General features: G+C 39.8%; 1 protein-coding gene across 2 annotated transcripts in view; it reads left to right on the top strand.

Annotated features, from left to right (window-relative positions):
- Positions 1-19,176, top strand: part of SNX16 (sorting nexin 16) — a 53,321-nt gene extending 34,145 nt beyond the window's left edge. For both annotated transcript variants that reach the window (XM_032787161.2, XM_032787162.1), the window contains exons 5-8: positions 12,608-12,677; positions 15,376-15,512; positions 17,213-17,332; positions 17,599-19,176. In XM_032787161.2, the coding sequence (XP_032643052.1) occupies positions 12,608-12,677; positions 15,376-15,512; positions 17,213-17,332; positions 17,599-17,707 (436 nt within the window). In that variant the 3' untranslated portion in view covers positions 17,708-19,176. The remainder of the gene's footprint in view (positions 1-12,607; positions 12,678-15,375; positions 15,513-17,212; positions 17,333-17,598) is intronic.
- Positions 19,177-22,045: the final 2,869 nt, after the last annotated feature.

Raw genomic sequence — 22,045 nt, 5'->3', positions numbered from 1 at the left:
ACTGTTACCGTCTCATCTCTTTTTGTTACACTCATCAGTAAATGTGCATGTTTATAAAAATGCTCTGAGACTTGTTTGAGAATGTATATGTGCACAATTAAACAGTCACATTCTTTCAAGCCCACCATCGTGAAGAAATTGAATACAAAACCTTTTACTGAAAGTGGTTTTTATATGAAGTAAAATCAGGAAATTTAGTTATGGCTCTGACAGCTGTTACTTGGTCAAGTTGTACATCTGTCTTTAAATTCAGTGTGTTTTTGTGAATCTCTTGTGTTTTGCTTGCCTCTAGCTGGTTGAGTCCCACAAAACTCCAGCACTGGTTATTATGCTGTGCAAGTGTCTCTTAGACCTGATCTACATATGAGTTTTATTGAGGTAACTATTTTAATTAAGAGCGTGGCTTTAAAAAACAAAAACTGAATAATTACACTAGGGAAAGCTCTAGTGTGCCTGAAGTTATACTGGTGTAAAGAAATAACTACACCATATAAAGCGCCTGTATATTGATAAAACAGTCAACACTATGGGTGTTGTACTGGTAAAACTATATCTGTATTAGTTATGCCGGTACAACTTTTTAGTGTAGATAAGCCTTTATTCTGCTGCCACGCATCTGTAGATTTATCAAGGGTCTGACATCTCACAGTGACTCATATTTAATAGGTCAGTCATGCATCTTAGAGAGAGACATGTTCCACTACAGGATATCCTATAGCCTAGTGGAATGTATCACAAGCCAGGAGACCACGAGTTGTTTTCTCAGCTCTTCCATCAACTGCTGTTAATGTTTCAGCACACTTCACAACCCATATTAACCAAGATTTTGTGTCCTATCAAAGGGTCAGTAATCCTTATTCACAGATTTTTACATGTAAGATACCTGAAAAATTGCACAAGATCACATCACAAGATTACATCACAATCCAGTCTCAAATATGACAGATCCACTTGGCCATGCTGACTTTCAGAAGGAATATGCCAGATGATGAGGTATGACTCTACCCCCAACACCAGGAATCTGGTACCTAACATTCCAGTATTGTCTGAGAGATGTGTAACTACTGGAAAACTATGTGACATGTCATGTTCTAAAGGTTTGTCCATAGCTGAAATGGAAGAAATTTGTGCTGTGGATTTACATCCTGCTGGTGACCCATATTGGAGATTGAGCTCTCCACCTACAAAACTTAATATACTCCTGCAAATCCATGTAATAAGGGAAAAAGGAGTCTAACCTGCTAAGTAAGGGACTCAGCTGTGCTTTGTTCTTCAGAGGCAGCAGCGTCTCTCTTGTCCCGCCACCCTACCCTAGGGAGAATCTTAAAGGGAAGCACTCAGTTTCCTGCTGTTGAGATTTGTAGAATAGCTTTACACATGTGCTTGCTTCATCTGCCTCCCCCACCCACTAAATGCGGCATAATGCAGCTCCGTCTTTCACTTGGTACTGCTGACTATTTCTGTTTTGCCTGTTTATAGATAGGTAATAGGACGGGGGTTGGGGGGAAGAGGGAATCATGTAGTAATAGCTGGCAGGAGAAGCAGAGGGCCTTGCAGAGGAATTAAGAAGGTGAAGGAAGCCACAAAGGGAGAGGCTGTTCTAGATTTGATTTTTGACAAATAGGGAGGAACTAGTTGAGAATTTGAAAGTGGAAGGCAGGTTAGGTGAAAGTGATCATTAAATGTTAGCGTTCATGATTCTAAGGAATGGTAGGAGGGAAAACAGCGCAATAAAAGTAATGGATTTCAAGAAGGTAGACTCTAGCAAACTCAGGTTGATTTTATAGAAGTTGATTTTTTTAGAAATCGATTTTATACAGTAGATTGTGTGTCCCCCACCCCTCCACTAAGCGCATTAAGTCAGCGGAGTGTGTCCACAGTACTGAGGCTAGTGTCGACTTTCAGAGCATTGCACGTTGGATAGCTATCCCACAGTTCCCGCAGTCTCCACCGCCCATTGGAATTCTGGGTTGAGCTCCCAATGCCTGATGGGGCAAAAACATTTTCGCAGGTGATTCTGAGTACATGTCGTCAGGCCCCCCTCCCTCCATGAAAGCAACATCAAAAAATCATTTCTCACCTTTTTTCCTGGGTTACCTGTGCAGATGACATACCACGGCAAGCATGGAATCTGCTCAGCTCACCGTCACCATACGTCTCCTGAATGCTGCTGACAGACGCGATACTGCATTGCTACACAGCAGCAGCTGCAGCTCCTTGCCTTTGCAAGTTAGCAAAGACGGTTAGTAGTTGTACTGCACCGTCTGCTGCCATCTCCTGGTTCCTCCTCACCGACCTCGTTGAGGTCGGTCGGGGGCGCCTAGGCAGACATGGGTGCTCCTGGCTGACAAAAATGGGAATGACTTCAGGTCATTCTCTTTAAGTTTCGTCTAATAGAGATTCAATCTTGCCTGGAATATCATGCCAGCTGGAGGCTTCTGCCTCAGGCTGCTTTCCTAGCTGGCAGCACCGTGCAGTCTCACCTACCCCTTGCTCCCATGGCTCATGAAACCTGGACAGTAGTAAGGAGCAGTTCAACTATAGGCTAAGCAAGTGCAGAATGGTGGCAGAATGTGCCTTTGGACATTTAAAAGCGCACTGGTGCTCTTTGCTGACTAGGCTGTTTGCGATTAGATTAGAAGAGCACTGGTGTGACCGCTGCAGGAATACTGTGGCCAGTTCTGGTAACCACGATTCAAAAAGGATGTTGATAAATTGGAAGAGAGTTCAGAAAGAGCCATGAGAATGATAAAAGAATCAGAATACATGCCTTACAGTGAGATTCAAAGAGCTCAGTCTATATATCTTAACAAAGAGAAGGTTAAGGTGTGATTTGACTGCAGTCTTAAGTAGCTTCCTAGGGAACAAGTATTTCATAACGGGCTCTTCAGTGTAGCAGAGAAAGCTATAAGATGATCCAATGGCTAGAAGCTGAAGCTAGACAAATTCAAACTGGAAAAAAGGTGTAGTTTTTTTAACAGTTTGTAATTTAGTTAACCATTGGAATAATTTACCAAGGCTCGTGGTGGATTCTCCATTCCTGACATCACAGAGGCTTTGAAAACCAGCTTCATGACTGGCCAGGCTTCAGTGTGATAGTGGTGTGTGTTTCTCCTTGATGCAAACCCGCCCCCTTAGTGGATTTTAATTCCCCATAAGCCAGCCTTATAAGCCATGTTGTGAGTTGCCCCTCCCTCTGTGAGAGCAATGGCAGACAGTAGTTTGGCACCTTTTTTCCGCAGATGACATACCACTGCAAGCATGGATCCCGCTCGGATCACTGTGGCAGTTATGAGCACTGTAAACACCACACGCATTATCCTGCAGTATATGAAGCACCGTAAACTTCAACAGCAGCTGAACAGGCAACTGCAGTGCAGTGATGAGGACATGGACACAAAGTTCTCTCAAAGCACAAACCCTGGCAATTTGGATAGGATGCTAATGGGGCATGTTCATGCTGTGGAACGCTGATTCTGGGCCCGGGAAACAAGCACAAACTGGTGAGACCGCATAGTGTTGCAGGTCTGGGATGATTCCCAGTGGCTGTGAAACTTTTGCATGCATAAGGGCACTTTCATGGAACTTTGACTTGTTTTCCCCCACCCTGAACTGCAAGAATACCAAGATGAGAGCAACCCTCACAGTTAAGAAGTGAGTGGCGATAGTCCTGTGGAAACTTGGAATGCCAGACAGCTGTCGGTCAGTCAGGAATCAATTTGGAGTGGGAAAATCTACTGTGGGGGCTGCTGTGATCCAAGTAGCCAACACAATCACTGAGCTGCTGCTATCAAGGGTAGTGACTCTGGGAAATGTGCAGGTCATAGTGGATGGTTTGCTGCAATGGGATTCCCTAACTGTGGTGAGGCGATAGACGGAACGCATATCCCTATCTTGAGGTCAGACCACCAAGGTAGCCAGTACATAAACCACAAGGGGTACTTTTCAATGGTGCTGCAAGCACTGGTGGATCACAAGGGACGTTTCACCAACATCAACGTGGGATGGCCGGGAAAGGTACATGATGCTCACATATTTAGGAACTCTGGTCTGTGTGAACGGCTGCAGCCAGGGACTTACTTTCCAGAACAGAAAATAACCACTGGGAATGTTAAAATGCCTATAGTTATCCTTGGGGACCCAGCCTACCCCTTAATGCCATGGCTAATGAAGCCGTACACAGGCAACCTGGACAGTAGTCAGGAGCTGTTCAACTGTAGGCTGAGCAAGTGCAGAATGGTGGTAGAATGTGCATTTGGATGTTTAAAAGCACGCTGGCGCAGTTTACTGACTCAGTTAGACCTGAGCGAAACCAATATTCCCATCGTTATTACTGCTTGCTGTGTGCTCCACAATATCTGTGAGAGTAAGAGGAAGATGTTTATGGCAGAGTGGGAGGTTGAGGCAAATCGTCTGTCGGCTGATTACGCACAGCCAGACACCAGGGCAGTTAGAAGAGCACAGCAGGCCGCACTGTGCATCAGAGAAGCTTTGAAAAACAGTTTCATGACTGGCCAGGCTACAGTGTGAAAGTTCTGTTTGTTTCTCCTTGATGAAAACGCACGCCGTTGGTTCACTCTACTTCCCTGTAAGCCAACCGCCCTCCCCTCCCCCCTTTGATCTCCACTTGCAGAGGCAATAACGTCATTGTTGTTTCAAATTCATGCATTCTTTATTAATTTGTCACACAAATGGGGAGATGACTGCCAGGGTAGCCTGGGAGGTGTGGGGGAGGAGGGAAGCACCGGGTGGGGTGGCGGAGGAGGGAAGGATAAGGCCACACTGCACTTCAAAATTTACTGAATGCCAGCTTTCTGTTGCTTGGGCAGTCCTCTGGGGTGGAGTGGTTGAGTGGCCGGAGACCCCCCACCACGTTCTTGGGTGTCTGGGTGAGGAGGCTATACAACTTGGGGAGGGGGTAGTTGATTACACAGGGCTGCAGCGGCAATCCGTGCTCCTGCTGCCTTTCCTGCACCTCAACAATACGCTGGAGAATAGCAGTTTGATCCTCCAGTAGTCTAAGCATTGCTTCCTGCCTCCTCTCATCACTCTGATGCCACCAATCATCTTGATCCCGCCATCTCTCCTCTTGCTCCCGCCACCTGTCCTCACATTCATTTTGTGCTTTCCTGCACTCTGATAGTGTTGGCCTCCAGGCATTCTGCTGGGCTCTTTCAGTGTGGGAGGACTGCATGAGCTCAGAGAACATTTCATCACGAGTGCATTTTTTTTTTACCTTCTAATCTTCGCTAGCCTCTGGGATGGAGATGATACTGGGAGTGTTGAAACCTTTGCAGCTGCGGGAGGAAAAAAAGGGAGAGTAGTATTTAAAAAGACACGTTTTAGAGAACAATGGGTAGACTCTTTCTTTCACTTTGAACCAAGCTGTTAACATTACATAGCACTTGTGCTTTCTTTACAAGGTCGCATTTTGCCTTTTATATTGAGGGCCTGCTGGCTTGGTGTGAGAAATCACACACGCAGGGCTGGCAGGCAACAGAATTCGGCTTGCAGGCAGACATGGTAAGCCACAGTCTTTTGACTTCTTTAACCTTCATAACATGTGGGGATGGTTTCAAACAGCAGTGCCTTCATTTCCCATACCAAGCACCCATTGGATTGGCCATTTTAAAATGGGTTGGCCATTGAAAAGGAGGGGCTGCGGTTTTCGAGTTAACGTGCAGCACAAACCCAACTACCCTCCCCACCCCCAACACACACACTCAATTCTCTGGGATGATCACTTCACCCCTCCCCCCACCACGTGGTTAACAGCGAGGATGATTTCTGTTCAGCCACAGGCAAACAGTCCAGCAGGAACAGCCACCTCTGAATGTCCCCTTAATAAAATTCCCCTATTTCAACCAGGTGACCCTGGGAGTACATCCAGAAGAACTTCACTGAGATGTCCCTGGAGGATTTCCGCTCCATTTCCATACACGTTAACAGACTTTTCCAGTAGCTGTACTGGCTGTCAATGCATCCCAAGTCTTCAGGGCAAATTAATCATTAAACACACTTGCTCTTAAACCATATATTATATTTACAAAGGTACACTTACCAGAGGTCCCTTCTCTGCCTTCAAGGTCCAGGAGCCTACCTTGGGTAGGTTGAAAGGGTACTAGATCCAGGGTGAAAAACAGTTCCTGGCTGTCAGGGAAAACGGTTTCTCCACTTGCTTGCTGTGCGCTATCTTCAACCTCCTCCTCCTCATGATCATCGTCCTCATCTCCAAAATCTGCATCCCTGTTGCGTGAGAATCCATTGACAAAGTCCACGCACAGGAGTGGGGTAATTGTAGGGGCACCCCCTAGAATGACGTGCAGCTCATCATAGAAGTGGCATGTCTGGGGCTCTGACCTGGAGCGACCGTTTGCCTCTCAGGTTCTTTGGTAGGTTTGCCTGAGCTCCTTAAGATTCACATGGCACTGCTGCGGGTCCCTGTTATAGCCTCATTCCTTCATGTCCTTGGAGATTTTTTTTCAAATATTCCAGCATTTTGTCTTTTGGAACGGAGTTCTGATAGCACAGATTCATCTCCCCATAGAGCGATCAAATCCAGTACCTCCCATTTGGTACATGCTGGAGCTCTTTTGCAATTCTGAGACTCCATGGTCACCTGTTCTGATCAGCTCACCACGCTGGCCAAACAGGAAATGAAATTCAAAAGTTCGTGGGCCTTTTCCTGTCTACCTGTCCAGTGCATCTGAGTTGAGAGCGCTGTCCAGAGCAGTCACAATGGAACACTCTGGGATAGCTCCCAGAGGCCAATACTGTCGAATTGTGTCCACGCTACCCCAAATTCGACCCAGCAGGGTTGATTTCAGTGCTAATCCCCTCGTCGGGGAGGAGTACAGAAATCAATTTTAAGAGCCCTTTAAGTCGACAAAAATGGCTATGGATGGGTGCAGAGTTAAATCAATCTAACGCTGCTAAATTCGACCTAAACTTGTATTGTATACCAGGTCTCAGGTAGTTGGTAGGTAAGATCCAATGGGAAGCAAGTCTAAGGAGATACAGTTAAAGAGAGTTGGCAGTTTTTCAAAGAGAAATTATTAAGGGCATAAGAGCAAACTATTGCACTATCTAGGAAAGATAGGAAATATGGCAAGAGACCACCCTGGTTTAACCAGGAAATCTTCAGTGATCTGAAACTCAAAAAAGAGTCCAACAAAAAATGGAAACTAGGTCAAATTACAAAGGATTAATATGAACAAATACTACAGTTATGTAGGGACAAAAATAGAAAGACCAAGGCCCAAGACGAGATTAAACTAGCTAGAGACAAAAGGTATAACATGAAAACATTCTACAAATACATTAGAAGGGGAAAACCAAGGACAGGATAGGCCTGTTACTCAATTGGGGCAGGGGGGGAGGGGGACAATAACAGAAAATGTGAAAAGGGCAAAAGCCTTAAGTCTAAACTTACTAAAATATTAATAATTATAATAATATTAATACAAAATTTCAGGGTTTTTTTTGTTTTCACCAAAAAAATTAGTAGTGATTGGACATCTAACATAATGAATGCCAGTGAAAATGAGGTAGGCTCAGAGGCTAAAATAGGAAAAGAGCAAGTTTAAAAATTACTTCGACAAGTTAGATGTCTTCAAGTCACTAGGTTCTGATGAAATACATCCTAGAATACTCAAGGAGCTAACTGAGTAGATAGCTGAGTCATTAGCAATGATCTTCAAAAAGTCATGGAAAACGAGAGAGATTCCAGAGGACTGGAAAAGGGCAAATATAGTGCCCATCTATAAAAAGGGAAATAAGGACAACCCAGGGCATTAGACTAGTCAGCTTAACTTCAGTACCCAGTAAGATAATGGAGTAAATAATTAAGCAATCAGTTTGCAGAGACCTAGAAGATAAGGTGATAAACAATCAATGTGGATTTATCAAGAGCAAATAGTGTCAAATCAACCTAATGGCTTTCTTTGACATAACAAGCCTTATGGATGGGGGGATGCAGTAGATTTGGTATATCTTGTCTTTAGTAAGGCTTTTGATACTGTCTCGCATGGCCTTCTCATAAACGAACTAAGAAAATACAACCTAGATGGAGCTACAATAAGGTGGGTGCATAACTGGTTGGAAAACTGTTCCCAGACTAGTTATCAGTGGTTCACAGTCATGCTGAAAGGTGCATATTGAGTGGGGTCCTGCAGGGATCAGTTCTGGATCTGGTTCTGTTCAACATCTTCAGCAAAGAGTTAGATAATGGCATAGAAAGTACACTGATAAAGTTTGTGGATGACACCAAGCTATAAGGTGTTGCAAGTGGTTTCAAGGATAGGATTAAAATTCAAAATGATCTGGGAAAAGTGAAGAAATGGTCTGAAGTAAATAGGATGATATTCAATAAGGACAAATGAAAAGTGTTCCTTCCTAAATGGAATAATCAGTTGCACACATACAAAATTGGAAATGACTGTCTAGGATGGAGTACTGCAGGAAGGGATTTAGGGGTCATAGTGGACCACAAGCTAAATATGAGTCAACAGTGTAACACTATTGCTAAAAAAGCAAACATTCTGGGATGTATTAGCAGGAGTTTTAAAACCAAGAAGTCATTCTTTCGCTTTACTCTGTGCTGATTAGGCCTCAGCTGGAGTATTGTGTCCAGTTCTAGGTGCCACGTTTCAGGAAAGATGTGGACAAATTGGAGTAAGTCCAGAGAAGAGCAACAAAAATGTTTAAAGGTCTAGAAAACATGACCTATGAGGGAAGATTGAAAAACTAAGTTTGTTTAGTCTGGAGAAGAGAAGACAGAGAGAGAATGCAACAGTTTTCAAGTGCATAAAAGGGTGTTACAAAGAGGAGGGAGAAAAATTGCTTCTTATCCTATCCTCAGAGGTTAAGGAGATGGGCTTTAATTGCAGCAACTGGTTTACGTTAGAGATTAGGAAAAACTTCCTAACTATCAGGGTGGTTAAGCACTGGAATAAATTGCCTAGGGAGGTTGTGGAATCTCCATCGTCTAACCTGCTCTTAAAGATCTCCAAACACCTGTCAGGGATGGTCTAGATCAATGGTTCTCAAACTGTGAGTAAGGACCCAAAGTGGGCTGTAACCCCGTTTTAATGGGGTTGCCAGTGCTGGCTTAGATTTGGTGGGGTCAGGGTCTGAAGCCTGAACCCCACCACGCCGGGCTGAAGCTGGAGGGCTTCAGCCGTGAGCAGTGAGGCTCAGGTTACAGTGAGGCTTCCCCAGCCCAGGGTGGTGGGGCTCGGGCAAGCTCAGGCTTCGGTCCCCCATTTGGGATTGTGTAGTAATTTTTGTTGTCTGAAAGGGTTTGCGGTGCAATGGAGTTTGAGAACCCCTGGTCTAGATAATACTTAGTCCTGCCATGAGTTCAGGGGAGTGGACTTAGATGACCTCTCATGATCCCTTCCAGTCCTATGATTCTATGTGATAATCTGAGAGGGGAAACTCCTTTCCCCATTATGGTCTAAAGGGGTAGGGATAAAGGAAAGAGGAAGAGGTTCTCATTTCCTTCTCCTTTCTCTCTAAAGTTCCTGTTTGGAGGGGGGATGGGGCAGTGAAATTAAAGTTAAATACCATAGTAATACAAATTAAAATGCATTCACAAGGAAGTTACAGTAAATAATAGACATAACTTCTAGTTTCTTAAAATTTACAGTAGAAAATCACAGGACTTCGTACAAGCTGCTCTACAGAGACACCAAGGAATTGATATGACCTATTGTAAATAGAAGTATTTATATAGCAGACTGAGTACTTAATGTAATTATTATGCTTTTTGGTTATCCTCTTTCCACACAATAAGAGCTTTACAATATTTGTCACATTATTCTAGTCCCACATTTTGTAGTGTAATAGAATTACTACCAAAATAATGTTGAAACTAGATACTTCAAAATACATTTGGATTGAACTTTGTGAAATCAAGGGTAAAGATATTAGAGGACAATGGTGAGCTGCAGTGCTTTTATGTAATATAATGCTTCCGCGTTAGCCATATGCAATCTCATTCAACACAGCTGAGATCTTATAAAAATAATGGTTCAACCAGATAAAGATGGACTATAGAACCTTGTTAAAAGAGGGTCAGCTGTTTAAACAGTCAACTAAACAAATTGACACATTGCTCTAATATGGTTGTTTTTCAAGATGGCCCAACTTTGAGGTTGAATAACTGTTTTTACATGTGAAAAGTATTGGATCGATTTTTATTTTTTCTGGAAAATTAATAGGTCACTCTGTAATCCAATCAGTTATGGCTGGAGAAAATCTAAAATTAGCAGTCGGATAAGATCCAGCCACAATTGATAGGATTACATAGTGATTTCAAGTACCGTATGAATATTTAAGACTCAAAATTCTTAAGAAAAACTATTTTAATTGCAGAAAACTCTGGACAAATAGTTTATACTGGTCATAATTTGAGTGGGATGGAGGCTTGAAAATTAAGGCCTATAATGGAAGTCTGGATGCAGTCTTAACTTCAGAGTCAATATTGAGTCTCTAACATGGTCTCCAACCTCCACTTAATCTAGATAACAGCCAACTGATTTCCCAGAGAGGAATTGTTTATTGTGGTATAAGGGGTACTGCTGCCTACTGTGATTTAAAAAGTGGGGTGATTGGGGCAAGTGGGAATTTAAACTACATATTGGCAAAAATAATTCCAAAGAGGGAGAGGTCTCTCGAACAGGAAGGTGGAAGCAACAACAACTAGTCATTCAAAACTGAGTTGAAAAAAGCATTTAGGAACATACTTGGCAATCCAGCAATGAAATGGAGTATAGTAGTCTTGTCCCACTAGACTTGTGGACTGCAGAGTGAAAAACTGAAAGAAGAAAAAATAGTAAAATAAATGGTTAAGCATAGGGAGAGTGTATTTCTGCATTTCCTTTGGTTGCCAGTCTTAAGTAAAGTTGGTTAATTAGACAAGTAGTTGAAAAAAACTTGTTCCCATTAAGTTTTACATGTGCTGTTCCACTGAGCACCTGTTCCTGTGTTTCAGATTTCGGTGTGGTTGAGAGAAGTGGAAAATGGCATTCCCTGCATGCAACCTGTAGGGAGTGAAGGGGGGAGTATGAAATTAGGGGTCCAGACTTGTGTTTCTACTGCACCAATTTTAGCTTTAGACACTTAAAGGGTGTAAGGAACTGCGTTCTTGTTATTATTTTTAAACCAAGTTAAAGATGATATCATCTGTAGCAGGGTAAACCAGAACCCTGGAAGTCAGGTCTTGGCAAGTCAAGGAAGGAGAGAGATTTGAGAAAATGTTGTTTTTTTAAAAAAAGTATTTAACTTATTTAATATTAATTAATATTTTTTAATGTTTTCTTTTTTCAAGAAATGTACAAAAGCTATGCAGTGCAATGAGCATGCTCAGCACTCAAATTAATAATTACATACACTAAGACAAAGGAATGCAGACATTGTTATCTATTGCTATCAACTTCTAGCTTCTGGTTTCTGGCACAGGAAATGTCTGGCTTTTAAAGATGAATGTGTATTAGTTAAAAATGTCATCTATAAAATATAGGTTTTTGTAATGACATAACATAACCCACTTACATGCAATTCATCCACGTAACACCAAACTTGGTACCTGTAATTTTTTTTTACTGTGTATTGATTAATGGATTGGGATTTTAAACCAAGATTCTGGAAATAGATCATCTTTGTGTACCACTGTATCTGTGCAGAGCCCCATTGATGTAACTGAAGAAGAGCATTCCTAGAGGGATGTGTAGGTTCTAGCCCAGTGGTCCCCAACCTTTTCGTCTGCCAGGCGCCAAGTGAAGGACCATGGTAGCAGTGGAGCATCCACCAAAATGCTGCCGAATTTCTGCGGCATTTCGGCGGCAACGCCTCTCGATGTCATTTGTTGGCAGCAAGTGGCGTCATCAAGAGGCATCGCTGCTGAATTTCTGCAGCGGTTCAGCGGCGACGCCTCTCGACGCCACTTGCTGCTGACAATTGATGTCATCGACAGATGTCGCTGCCGAAACATCGCAGAAATTCGGCAGCATTTTGGTGGATGCTCACCGCCGGCCAGGACGCGGGCACATTTAGATGCCCCCACGGGTGCCGTGGTGCCCACGGGCATCACGTTGGGGACCCCTGTTCTAGCCCTTACTAAATAGTACTGTAGTGATTTTAGTTCACCTTTTAATATTTATATTATATTATGTAGATATATAAATAAAAATAACCAGGAGAATGTTACTGTTAAATATTTAAGGTGCCTGGGAAGTAGCATGTCAATTGTCATCAGAATGATCAATTTCTCTGAAGAAGCTCAGAAATCCTCATTTTAAGCTAAAAACTCCCCTATATATTTTTAATTCATAACTTATGCATGGATGTAAAAGCTTATGAGAAATTCATATAGTATCTAAGTACTGTTACTGACTAAACACACAAGCATGGCTTACATAAAAAGAAGAGTATATAAACACTTATGTATATTGGCGGGAATAATATGAAAGCATTGATTCCTTTCATTAACAAAATCATTAGTCACTTGCAGAAACCCTTCAGTTGTGTTCATCTTTAGATATTGTTGCATGTTTCTTTTATACCTCAGCTCAATATATATATCATTTTTTCTTTTTTGATGAAGCCTTGCAGTGAGAGAGTTTCTTTGTCTGGATGATCCACCAGGTCCATTTGATAGCCTAGAAGAGAGCAGGGTAAGTGCTATCTAATATCATGTGACAAGAACAAATAGTAAATATAGAACAGTAATCATGTTTGTTTTTAGAATATTGTAAAATATTGGCGGAATAAAGCAGAATGTTACAACTAAGACATTTGTTTCCTATCTAGCATTTTTCTTGTGTAGCAGGGGTAGACTTTCATTCTTCATAATCAGAAAGCAGTAAATGCTTATGCTTAATTCTAAAACTGACCAACCATTTTGAATGATCTGGGTCCATTAATAATCTTTTGTCCTCTTCTATTGATACAATGATCCCTAAATGTACTTTGTCCCCAGGGGTTGTTGCTACAGTATACTAGTTGTTGGCACACGTGAAGTGGGTAAGAACATAGCTAGAGTGTTAGTGGCAAAGGTCTAGTTTAGAGTATGACAAACTACAGGATAAAGTTACTGAAATTGTATGTCATAGTTGTACAAGTTAGTTTTCTGGCTTCACAGTAGCATCGGCAAAGTCCCAGTCAGCAGGAATATTCCAGGTGGTTGAACAGATGGTTAATCCAGGCCATTTACATTTAGTAAAAGAATTGCATGTTTCTCATGTTGAGTTACTTTGCAGATAAAATAACTCTGATTCAGATTGAGCTGTCTGTTGTGGCAGCAGTCTTCCCTTGCTTGAATTTCCATTCAGTGAAAACTTCAGCAATGCAGGGAGCACATTACTTTGATGCATTGTAATTTACGCTGTCATTTTGTTTCTGGATGCGGTCTGAAGTGATGGTTGAGACCTATAAAGCCATAAACAAATAGAGGCATGGCTGTCCAAAGCTATGTCTGCATTGGGGAATTTTAAAAGAATCTCACTGGTTCAACTGAACTCATATTAATGCTGGTGGAAGCTAGACTGTAGATGCAGCTCGTTCAGCCAGACCCATTTTTACCGCCTGAAGAAACTTGGAACCCAACTTCTGACCATGTCTCTCTGGGCATTGTTGTGCACATCTTCAAGGATTCAGTGTATCATTTTGTATAGTATACACTTTCATTAGAAGATGGTGAAATCAGTTTTTGTTAACCATTTGATTGTAAACTCTGAGGTAAAAAGAAACCATTTTTAATAATGCAGACTAATTGAATGACTAGTTCATGCTCATTAAACAAGCATTCTGTTCATAGTGATATAATGATCATACACACATTTTCCTGATAGATATTTCAAGCTTGGATTTTGTTAGCGCTAATCTACCTGCCAGCCTAAGAATTTGCATAGCACACTTACTAGTGTTTAGTCCCATGCAGATTTCAATAATTTTTTTGGGCAGCAGGTATGCTGTCTTTAGTGGAAATCCATATTCCAGGGTTATTTTTGTACCCATTTAGCACAATTAACAGCTGCTTTGTGGAATCTTAATTCAGTCTGTACGTTTTTCTTTCTTTGTGGACTATTTATGTGACACACATTTAGGTGCATTAGTCTAGATGTCCATACACTTTTGTAAAGAATTCGTATAAATGTTTTACCCTATTTGTACGTATATAATGGCCAATCGCTAAACTCTGAATACTCTGACTTTTTGCAAAATGCAACAGAATCCACAAAAATGGCTTCCTGAAATGGAACGCCTGGTTAATTGGAGCCATTTTTAGGGGTTCACTGAAAATGTTCATTGTGAAGGTTTCATTGGGTGCTGTGTGTTTTCTGGAAGACTATTCCTGCTATGAACAGGTGTGAACAAAACTCATGCTAAACTGACAATTTGTTTCTAATGGCCTAGGTGAATTTACTATACCATAGTCAATGAGAGGAATTAACTTTTAAACCATGAAGTAATGTAAAATCAGATATCTTTTCACGTATAGAAATGTTTTTGAATTGGAGATACTTTGTGTTTTGTTTCAAATCTATATGATTGTAAATATTACCACCAATTTCATTAATTGTTATTCAGCGATGGATTTGTATGTTGAAGCAAAATACAATATCTTTCCAAAACGTATTTTTACAGGTGACTTTTAGACCTCTGTTGTTTTTCAGAAGTGCAAACACTATCTTAACTGTAGCATACAGGTAGCTTTACTAATATTAACCATATTACTTTTGACTTCAATAGGGCATAACCCTGTCTAAAATGTTCACATTTAATAAGTCCAGTGAATCAGTGGTTAACTGCACGTAATATAAACCAAAAAGTTCACCTCTGAGTTGGATGGTTTCATTATTTAGTGAAGACACATACATTATTAAATCAGAAATGCTCATTACTGATGGCAGACTTACTGCTAACAGAAATAGAAGAGTAGGCTTGATGCCAAGATTTATACTGTATCCTGCACTAAATGGATATATAGCAGTTTACTTTAGCCTTACACATTAAAGCTGGAGCGAGTTCACTGCGAAATTCAGTAGGGTATACATGCAAGGATTACCTTGCAGAATGGGGGCCTACTTTGTCAATCCTGTATTTATTTTGCAGTTGGTTAAATAAATGTCAGTGGCTTGACATAGCAAAAGTATTTCAGTTGTGGTATGGTGTAATAAATGGTTCAAAGCCAAGTTGCATCTTTTTATTAAAGACAAAAGTACAACTTTTAAAGCTCACTAGACAGCTCTTCAGGGGATCAGTACAAAGAAAAGCAACTATAACTCTGTAATTATTGTACATCTTTAAAAGAAAAGCCGTAAATTCAGTCCACTGTGGTGACAGGCAACTAACCTTGACATTTTCTTTTAGGCTTTTTGTGAAACTTTGGAGGAAACTAATTACCGTCTCCAAAAAGAACTTATTGAAAAACAAAGGGAAGTGGAATCATTGAAGAAATTATTAAGTGAAAAACAACTTCATATAGATACTATAGAGAAGAGAATTAGGTATGTTGTGGCTTCAGTATTTTCAAAATTTCACAGACTGATATTAGTAGCTATCCAGATACATCAGTCAAGTGGCTGCTCAGAAGGCAGTGTTTTAAATAATGCTTTCTCATATACTGAGGGGCTAGCTAAGGAAATATTCTGTGTTTGGTTTTTAAATCATTTAGAAGTTATAAAGTTCCCCTATATTTGAAAGCTTTTGACATGGCAAAATGATTGCTTGATCTACTCTTGTGGTTTTTTCTCTTGTATTTCATATGTTTATAGTTTTAATTTTGTTGCTCTGAGGTGCTTGGTATGCTATAGCAGATAGACAATTTGTGGTGCTGTTTCAAACCTCTTTAAATCAAAGAAAAAGTGGCAGATCTTCATAATAAAATTTTATTGTGCATATCTGCTAAAGTGTGCAGCAGACCCAGGGGAGATGATGTTGGAATATTGACAGTTCTGCAGGACCTGCTGAATCTATCATTCTGGAATTTTTATTTTGAAAGGAATGAGTCCTCATAGCCATGTTAGAAGCTTTAAAAGCTCTAGGGATGTGTACTATGGTATATACAAATTCACTAAAACAATGAATATGGTGTTGGATGCATGACTTGAATTTAGTCATTAACACAATAAGAAAATAGTTTGAGGAAATGTTACTGCAGCTATTGCAAGATTAAGAAAACTCACAAACAAGCCACCAATCACAATAAACAAAGATATAAATATTATGCTTTTTATAGCTTAAATTTCAACCAGTCTTAAAATATACAGTATTAAGATTGTTTTCAAACAAATTTTAAATGTTTCCCATCCAACTTCAGTTTCTTCTTTTCATAACACTCTACTTTGAAAACAGCTTTACCTTATTAAAAAAAAAAAAGTAGGAGTAGGGATTGGAGATGTTTGTATGGGTAGGAAAAGAATAAATTTGAATTGGAGAGAAGAGATGGAGGCAAGAATGAGAAGGAATTAATGAATAATATGAAAAAACCAACAGCTTTGTACTTCATTCATGTTACAATTAAGTGCCAGATGGAATATGCTCTGGGGACAATCCATAGTCTCATGGAAAAATTATCCATTTTTAGCCAGGATCTGTAGTACAGGAACTTGCCACTGACCTAGGAACTTTTGTCCCATCATGCTTCAGGAAAGACCAGTTGGTGTTTCATTGTTAATGAAATACTATCCTACTTAGGCAAACTTATGAAAAAATCTGTGTTTGTTATATCCACCAATACCAGTTATTTTCTATCATTGGCAATTTTCTATGACCTGTGTTGTACAGGAGGTCAGACTAGATGATCACAATGGTCCCTTCTGGCCTTGGAACCTATGAAGGAGAAACTTAAAAAATATTGTCTAACGTTCATCTGCATTTGCTGCTAATCTCTTACCTGAAGTCACAGCCCTCTGAGGCATCAGAATCATTTTGCAATTTGAAGGACAGAGGATTAGTTTCAGGTGAGGAATAAGCAGCTGGAGCAGATGAGCTGCTGCAAAACAAAGATCCTGTGTAAACTATGGAACTTTCTAATAATAAAAGAAACAAGAGAGGTAAGTAGAGGGAATGATAGTTGTTTCTAAACACAATGTCCCATTTAAAATGAACCATTAGTGGCTCTTCAAGTGTTGATTCACTACTGAATGTTTTGTTATAAATATATTGGTTGTGTTCTACATAAATGTGTCTCTTGAATTTGCTGTAGGGATTTGTCTTTAGGAAATGGGACAATGCGCAGAGTGTCAGGAGAAGAAAGCGAGTGCAGTGGTGAGGTGGAGTCTTCTGCAATAGAAGCAGACCAGGAGGCCTTGAGAGATGGCAGCTGGTAAATGCAATTTTATTTTTTAACTTAAAAATACATTAAGTACTTGAATGTATAGACATACTACTCATCTTTTTGCACAAAATGGTTTACTGCACAATATTAGCAGCTGTACACCGTGTTTGATATGGACCCTGGAGAAGCGGAGGAGGTAGACTAGCGGTGAGTAATAGTTATCTAGTTTTGCAAATGTTTTGCAGATGACATGAAATTAATACAGAGCAACAAACTGGTTTCTGTATGACATACTTATTGATCTGTTGTTTCAGCTCTGATAAAGAGAATCATGAGACGTGCTGGAGTGGCTCAATGGCTGAAAACTCTGTACCAGAAATTGAAGTTGCTGAAGTAGCATATACTGCTGATGAAGAAGAATAAATTAACAGCAGCTGTCATTACCTTCAAAAGTTTCATAATGCTTGGGATAGACTATTTGTAGGTAAAAGCATGCAGTAGCTGTAAAGAATTTACAGCAAAGAGCAAGAATGCACACAGTTATTGTTTACATAAACAAATCCTTGCAAATTATTCACATAGGAAATATACTCATTGCTGTTTTGATTCAGTTTTTATCCAGCCTTTATATATTTAATATATTATACAATCTAATTTTGGGCTAAATTCAGCTATGCCTAGATTCTTAAATACTGAACACAGAAGATCATGATGATTTCCTAGGGCAATGACTACAGCTACGTATATGTAGTCACCAGTCACATGTGACGTGTTATGTATTGCATGTTGCTACAAATATGATCTATTTAATGTGTTCATCTGTTTGATTGTTTGTTTTGTTTTCAAATTCTTATATAGCCGTAAATTAATGCTCATTGACGTAAAGATGCACACAGGTTGGGTTTAATAAGACTATAGGAGCTACCATGTTTTTAAAGTTCTAAATGAAAATCATTTTTCTGGAATTTTAATGCAATAAAATAAGACTTGCAGTGACAAAAGAAAAGCATTTATGAAATGGGATTATCATTGGACATTTTAATAAAACAAACTTATAGTCGTTGCTGAAAGGAGTGAGCCATGGAAACCCAACACATGATGTATGTTCATCCGATTGTAGCATATTGTAATAATTGATTTAGTTCAGTAATGCATCTTTAAAATCCCACACCTTTGTGTCACACCCACTTAATGATAAAATCAATAATGTTGCCTTTTATCCAGAACACTACCTCTTACCTTCTTGCTAATGCATACATACTTTGGTTTTTTCAAAAAACCAATCTAGATTATACGTAGATGACTGAATGACTTGTTAAAAAAAAAAAAAAAAAAGCCATATTTTTCTTCACATTCATAATTAGGTTGAATCTAGTTGCAATGTATTTTTGTTTCAATATATTGTACACATGGGAGTAGTGCTACAGAACATTCTGTAGCCTATTTTTCAAAATGTATTAAGCCAAGTGATGCACTTTATAATGATTAAGACTCGTTTGTGCCAAGTTCAGTTGGCTAATTTCTTTTGAGAAAGGAGAGTTGCAGGGAGGGAGAGGATTATGTTGTGCCTTTTTGTATTTTAGTTGTTCATTACTACAGAAGTTTGCTATAGTACTGTGGATCAACTTTATGAAGTCTTTCATACAGCTTGTTTTCTGTTCTGTACATATTTACTGCAAGTGCCTTATTTTCCTCTGCTCTTCTAGTGGGAAGAATGCCCACCCTCGCACCCCCGCCCTGTATCACTCACTCCTTTGTTTAATGCTGTTAATATGCAGTGTCTGTGTGCTGGAGTTTTCAAAGCTAACTTTGTATTTCAGGCTGTATATATAATCTTTATGCAGAACTGTATGAACCCTTCTGAGGAAATAAAACTACAGACATCACATCAACTTTCTTTATCTGTTCGTAAAAGATTTTCAGTACCTTGTGAGAGAAAAGTATAAAAATCTGTCTGAAAGACAAATCTGCAGTGTCTCATTTATGTCATATAGTTATTCAACTTCTAGTCTAAACTCAGTCATTTTTGTACCAAAATTTAATGGCTGCATGAAAGTGTAGGAATGCTGCACAACATATCAGGAAACGTACTGCACTTCTACTGAAGGTAAAATAAAAAGTGATTTAACAGTTTGAATATCCTCCTGGGATAGCCTGTAAGGCATCCAGAGAATTCAGTACAATTACTGACTTCTAGTACAATTTACAGTTGCGTATCTTTTTTTGATAACTTGTCATCAAATCCCAGCAATCACTTTGTTTAAAAAACAGGTCTGAACTAAATGTACTAAAATAGTATTGGTTTTAGGATTACAAATGTTTTTAAAAAAAGCTAAAAGAATTTCACTGATCATTTAGACAACTGTATTTAAAAATTCTCCACTTATGTTAATTTTCTGTTTGCCTTTATTCATTTAATGAATATAAGCCTAAATACAAACATTTTACAAAGCAGTTAAATGGGAGGGTCCAGAGTTGTGGGAGATTTTGTTTTGCCCTGCCTTCTGTAAAGATTGTAGTACAGTAGAACACCAGAGTTACGAACTCAGCCACACACACCTCATCTGGAATCAGAAATACTCAGGCAGCAGCAGAGACCAAAGAAAAAAAAGCAATTGCAGTACAATACTGTGTTAAATATAAACTACTGAAAAAAATTAAGGGGAAGTTTATTTAAAAAAAAAGTTTTGACAAGGCAAGGAAACAGTTTGTGCTTGTTTCATTTAAATTAAGATGGTTAAAAGGGGCATTTTTCTTCTGCCTGGTAAAGTTTCAAATATGTGTTCAGCCAATGTTCAGTTGTAACTTGAAAGAACAACCATAACTGTTTGTTCAGAGTTATGAACAACCTCCATTCCCGAGGTGTTTGTAACTGTGAGGTTCCACTATATGCCTCTGTTCTTATAAACTAGGCTTTAATTGCCATATCTTGTATGCAGCCTCTATTCCGTTTGAGCACACATCCAGTTGGTACCTCTCAGATACTTATGTGGATTGACGCAGTAGGTTTTTAAATCAATTATTCATACAGTGCATTTGAAATGTACTGACTAAGGCTTCTTTGTAATAGTCAGACCCGGCTAAACAAAAAATGCAATTTTGTGTGGCAAATGCTTAGTATCACCTCATGGAAGTAGCATACGGTAGGGAACTTCAGTGTAGTTACATCACTGATGGAAATACAAGAGTAATTCCTTTTGGAGTTGTGCAACACAATGTCAGCTTGAACATCACTGTTAGCTAGTTTTTATACCTATTTGTTTCTCTAAAATTCACTTTTTTGTAAGGTTCTTTGCAAGCTCAAATACCATTCAGTACCCTTATTTCAAACATTCTGATTTTAATACAACAAAAACCAGCTGGCAGTGGTTCCATTCATAAGGACTGAAGTGTGGATTTTTTTGTTTGTGCTCTCAACAATGGATGCAGCACACAAATTGAAATCCGAGCAGAATCAACTAATTAGACGGATTACAACCCAAGAATGCCCTTGTCTTTGTTTTGCCAGAGTTGATACACTGTATCATCTACTCCAACCTGCAGGTTGTTTTCTATTAACGTTGCCAAGCACATATTGCTCCCAGAGCTAATATTCTTCCTTTCTGCGTTAGTGCCTGACTACTCTTTCCTACCTCAACCACCTCATGCTTATTTAGTGAGTCTTGCTTTTATTTCAAACTATTTCTCACCTTTATCCATAACAAGTTGGATTTTTATTTCTATCCTCTAAAGTATTTGCAATCCCTCCCAGTTTTGCATCTCTCTGATTTGATTAGTGTACTCTAATGGGCCTTCTAAAATAAATGAATGAAAACACTGAACAGTAGTGAACCAAGACTGGATCCCTCTGCAACTCCACTTTGTGCCTATCTCACTTTGACAATGAACCATTAATTACTATGAGCAAAAATACTCCTTTGGAGTCTGCTCAAGGGAGGGGAGCAAAAGCACAGTGAAACCGGGGCTGAAATGTACAGGCAAGTGAAGCCATGCAGCATGATCCTCCTTACAAGCTCCTGCTACCTTCCCTGTGGCTCATCTGTTTGGAACGCCACAGCATTTGGTTGGCAAAGTCATAGAATGGGGTAGGGGGTAATAAGATGCAGCCACTTTATGTGGTAGGTTCTTTGAAATGACAATTTCTGAGAATCTACATGAGTGCACTGCTTAGAGCAACAATAAATTCCATTCCCAGTTGGGTTTCTATTTCTTTTTCTTTATTGGAATTAGTCCATGGCTTCAGCCCACAACCGTAGCAGTATGGCCAGCAGTTGGCTGTGTATCTAGGAGAACTGGTGGTAAATGAAGCTTTCAATTCAAAACTTCATAAATGTTTTCCTGGGTTTTTGCCTCCATGACCATTTTCCAAATAGCCCGAGTTACCAGTGCATAGTGAGTTCTGGGAATCCCCGCACAAGTCCAGTACCTCGAAATCTCTGCAACTGGGACCAGAGTTTTTGTTGTTTTTTAGGGATTGTCAGGCTCCATTCAGTGTGAAGGTCATATCACCTAACCCTCCCATGTAGCCATTAATCTCCATGTGGGGTAGTGTGTTTGCTTTTTCTTGGTTTTCATGCCAGTCCTGCTTTTAATTATTTCCCCTGCCCCTTCATCCTTTTTCTCTCTGTGTATCATTAGTTCACCTGCACCATCCTGGAGCTATTTCCTGGAGATTTCTGAACAGTGCTGTAGGACATAATGTTCATGGTTACGTACTTCACTATAAAGCTTGAGATTTGACTTTAAGAAGTTCTTAGTTAT

Source organism: Chelonoidis abingdonii, chromosome 2, assembly GCF_003597395.2.
Source record: "Chelonoidis abingdonii isolate Lonesome George chromosome 2, CheloAbing_2.0, whole genome shotgun sequence".
Lineage (NCBI taxonomy): Eukaryota > Metazoa > Chordata > Testudines > Testudinidae > Chelonoidis > Chelonoidis abingdonii.
Note: the sequence above shows the minus strand (reverse complement) of the source record. Positions and strands in the feature narration are given on the sequence as shown.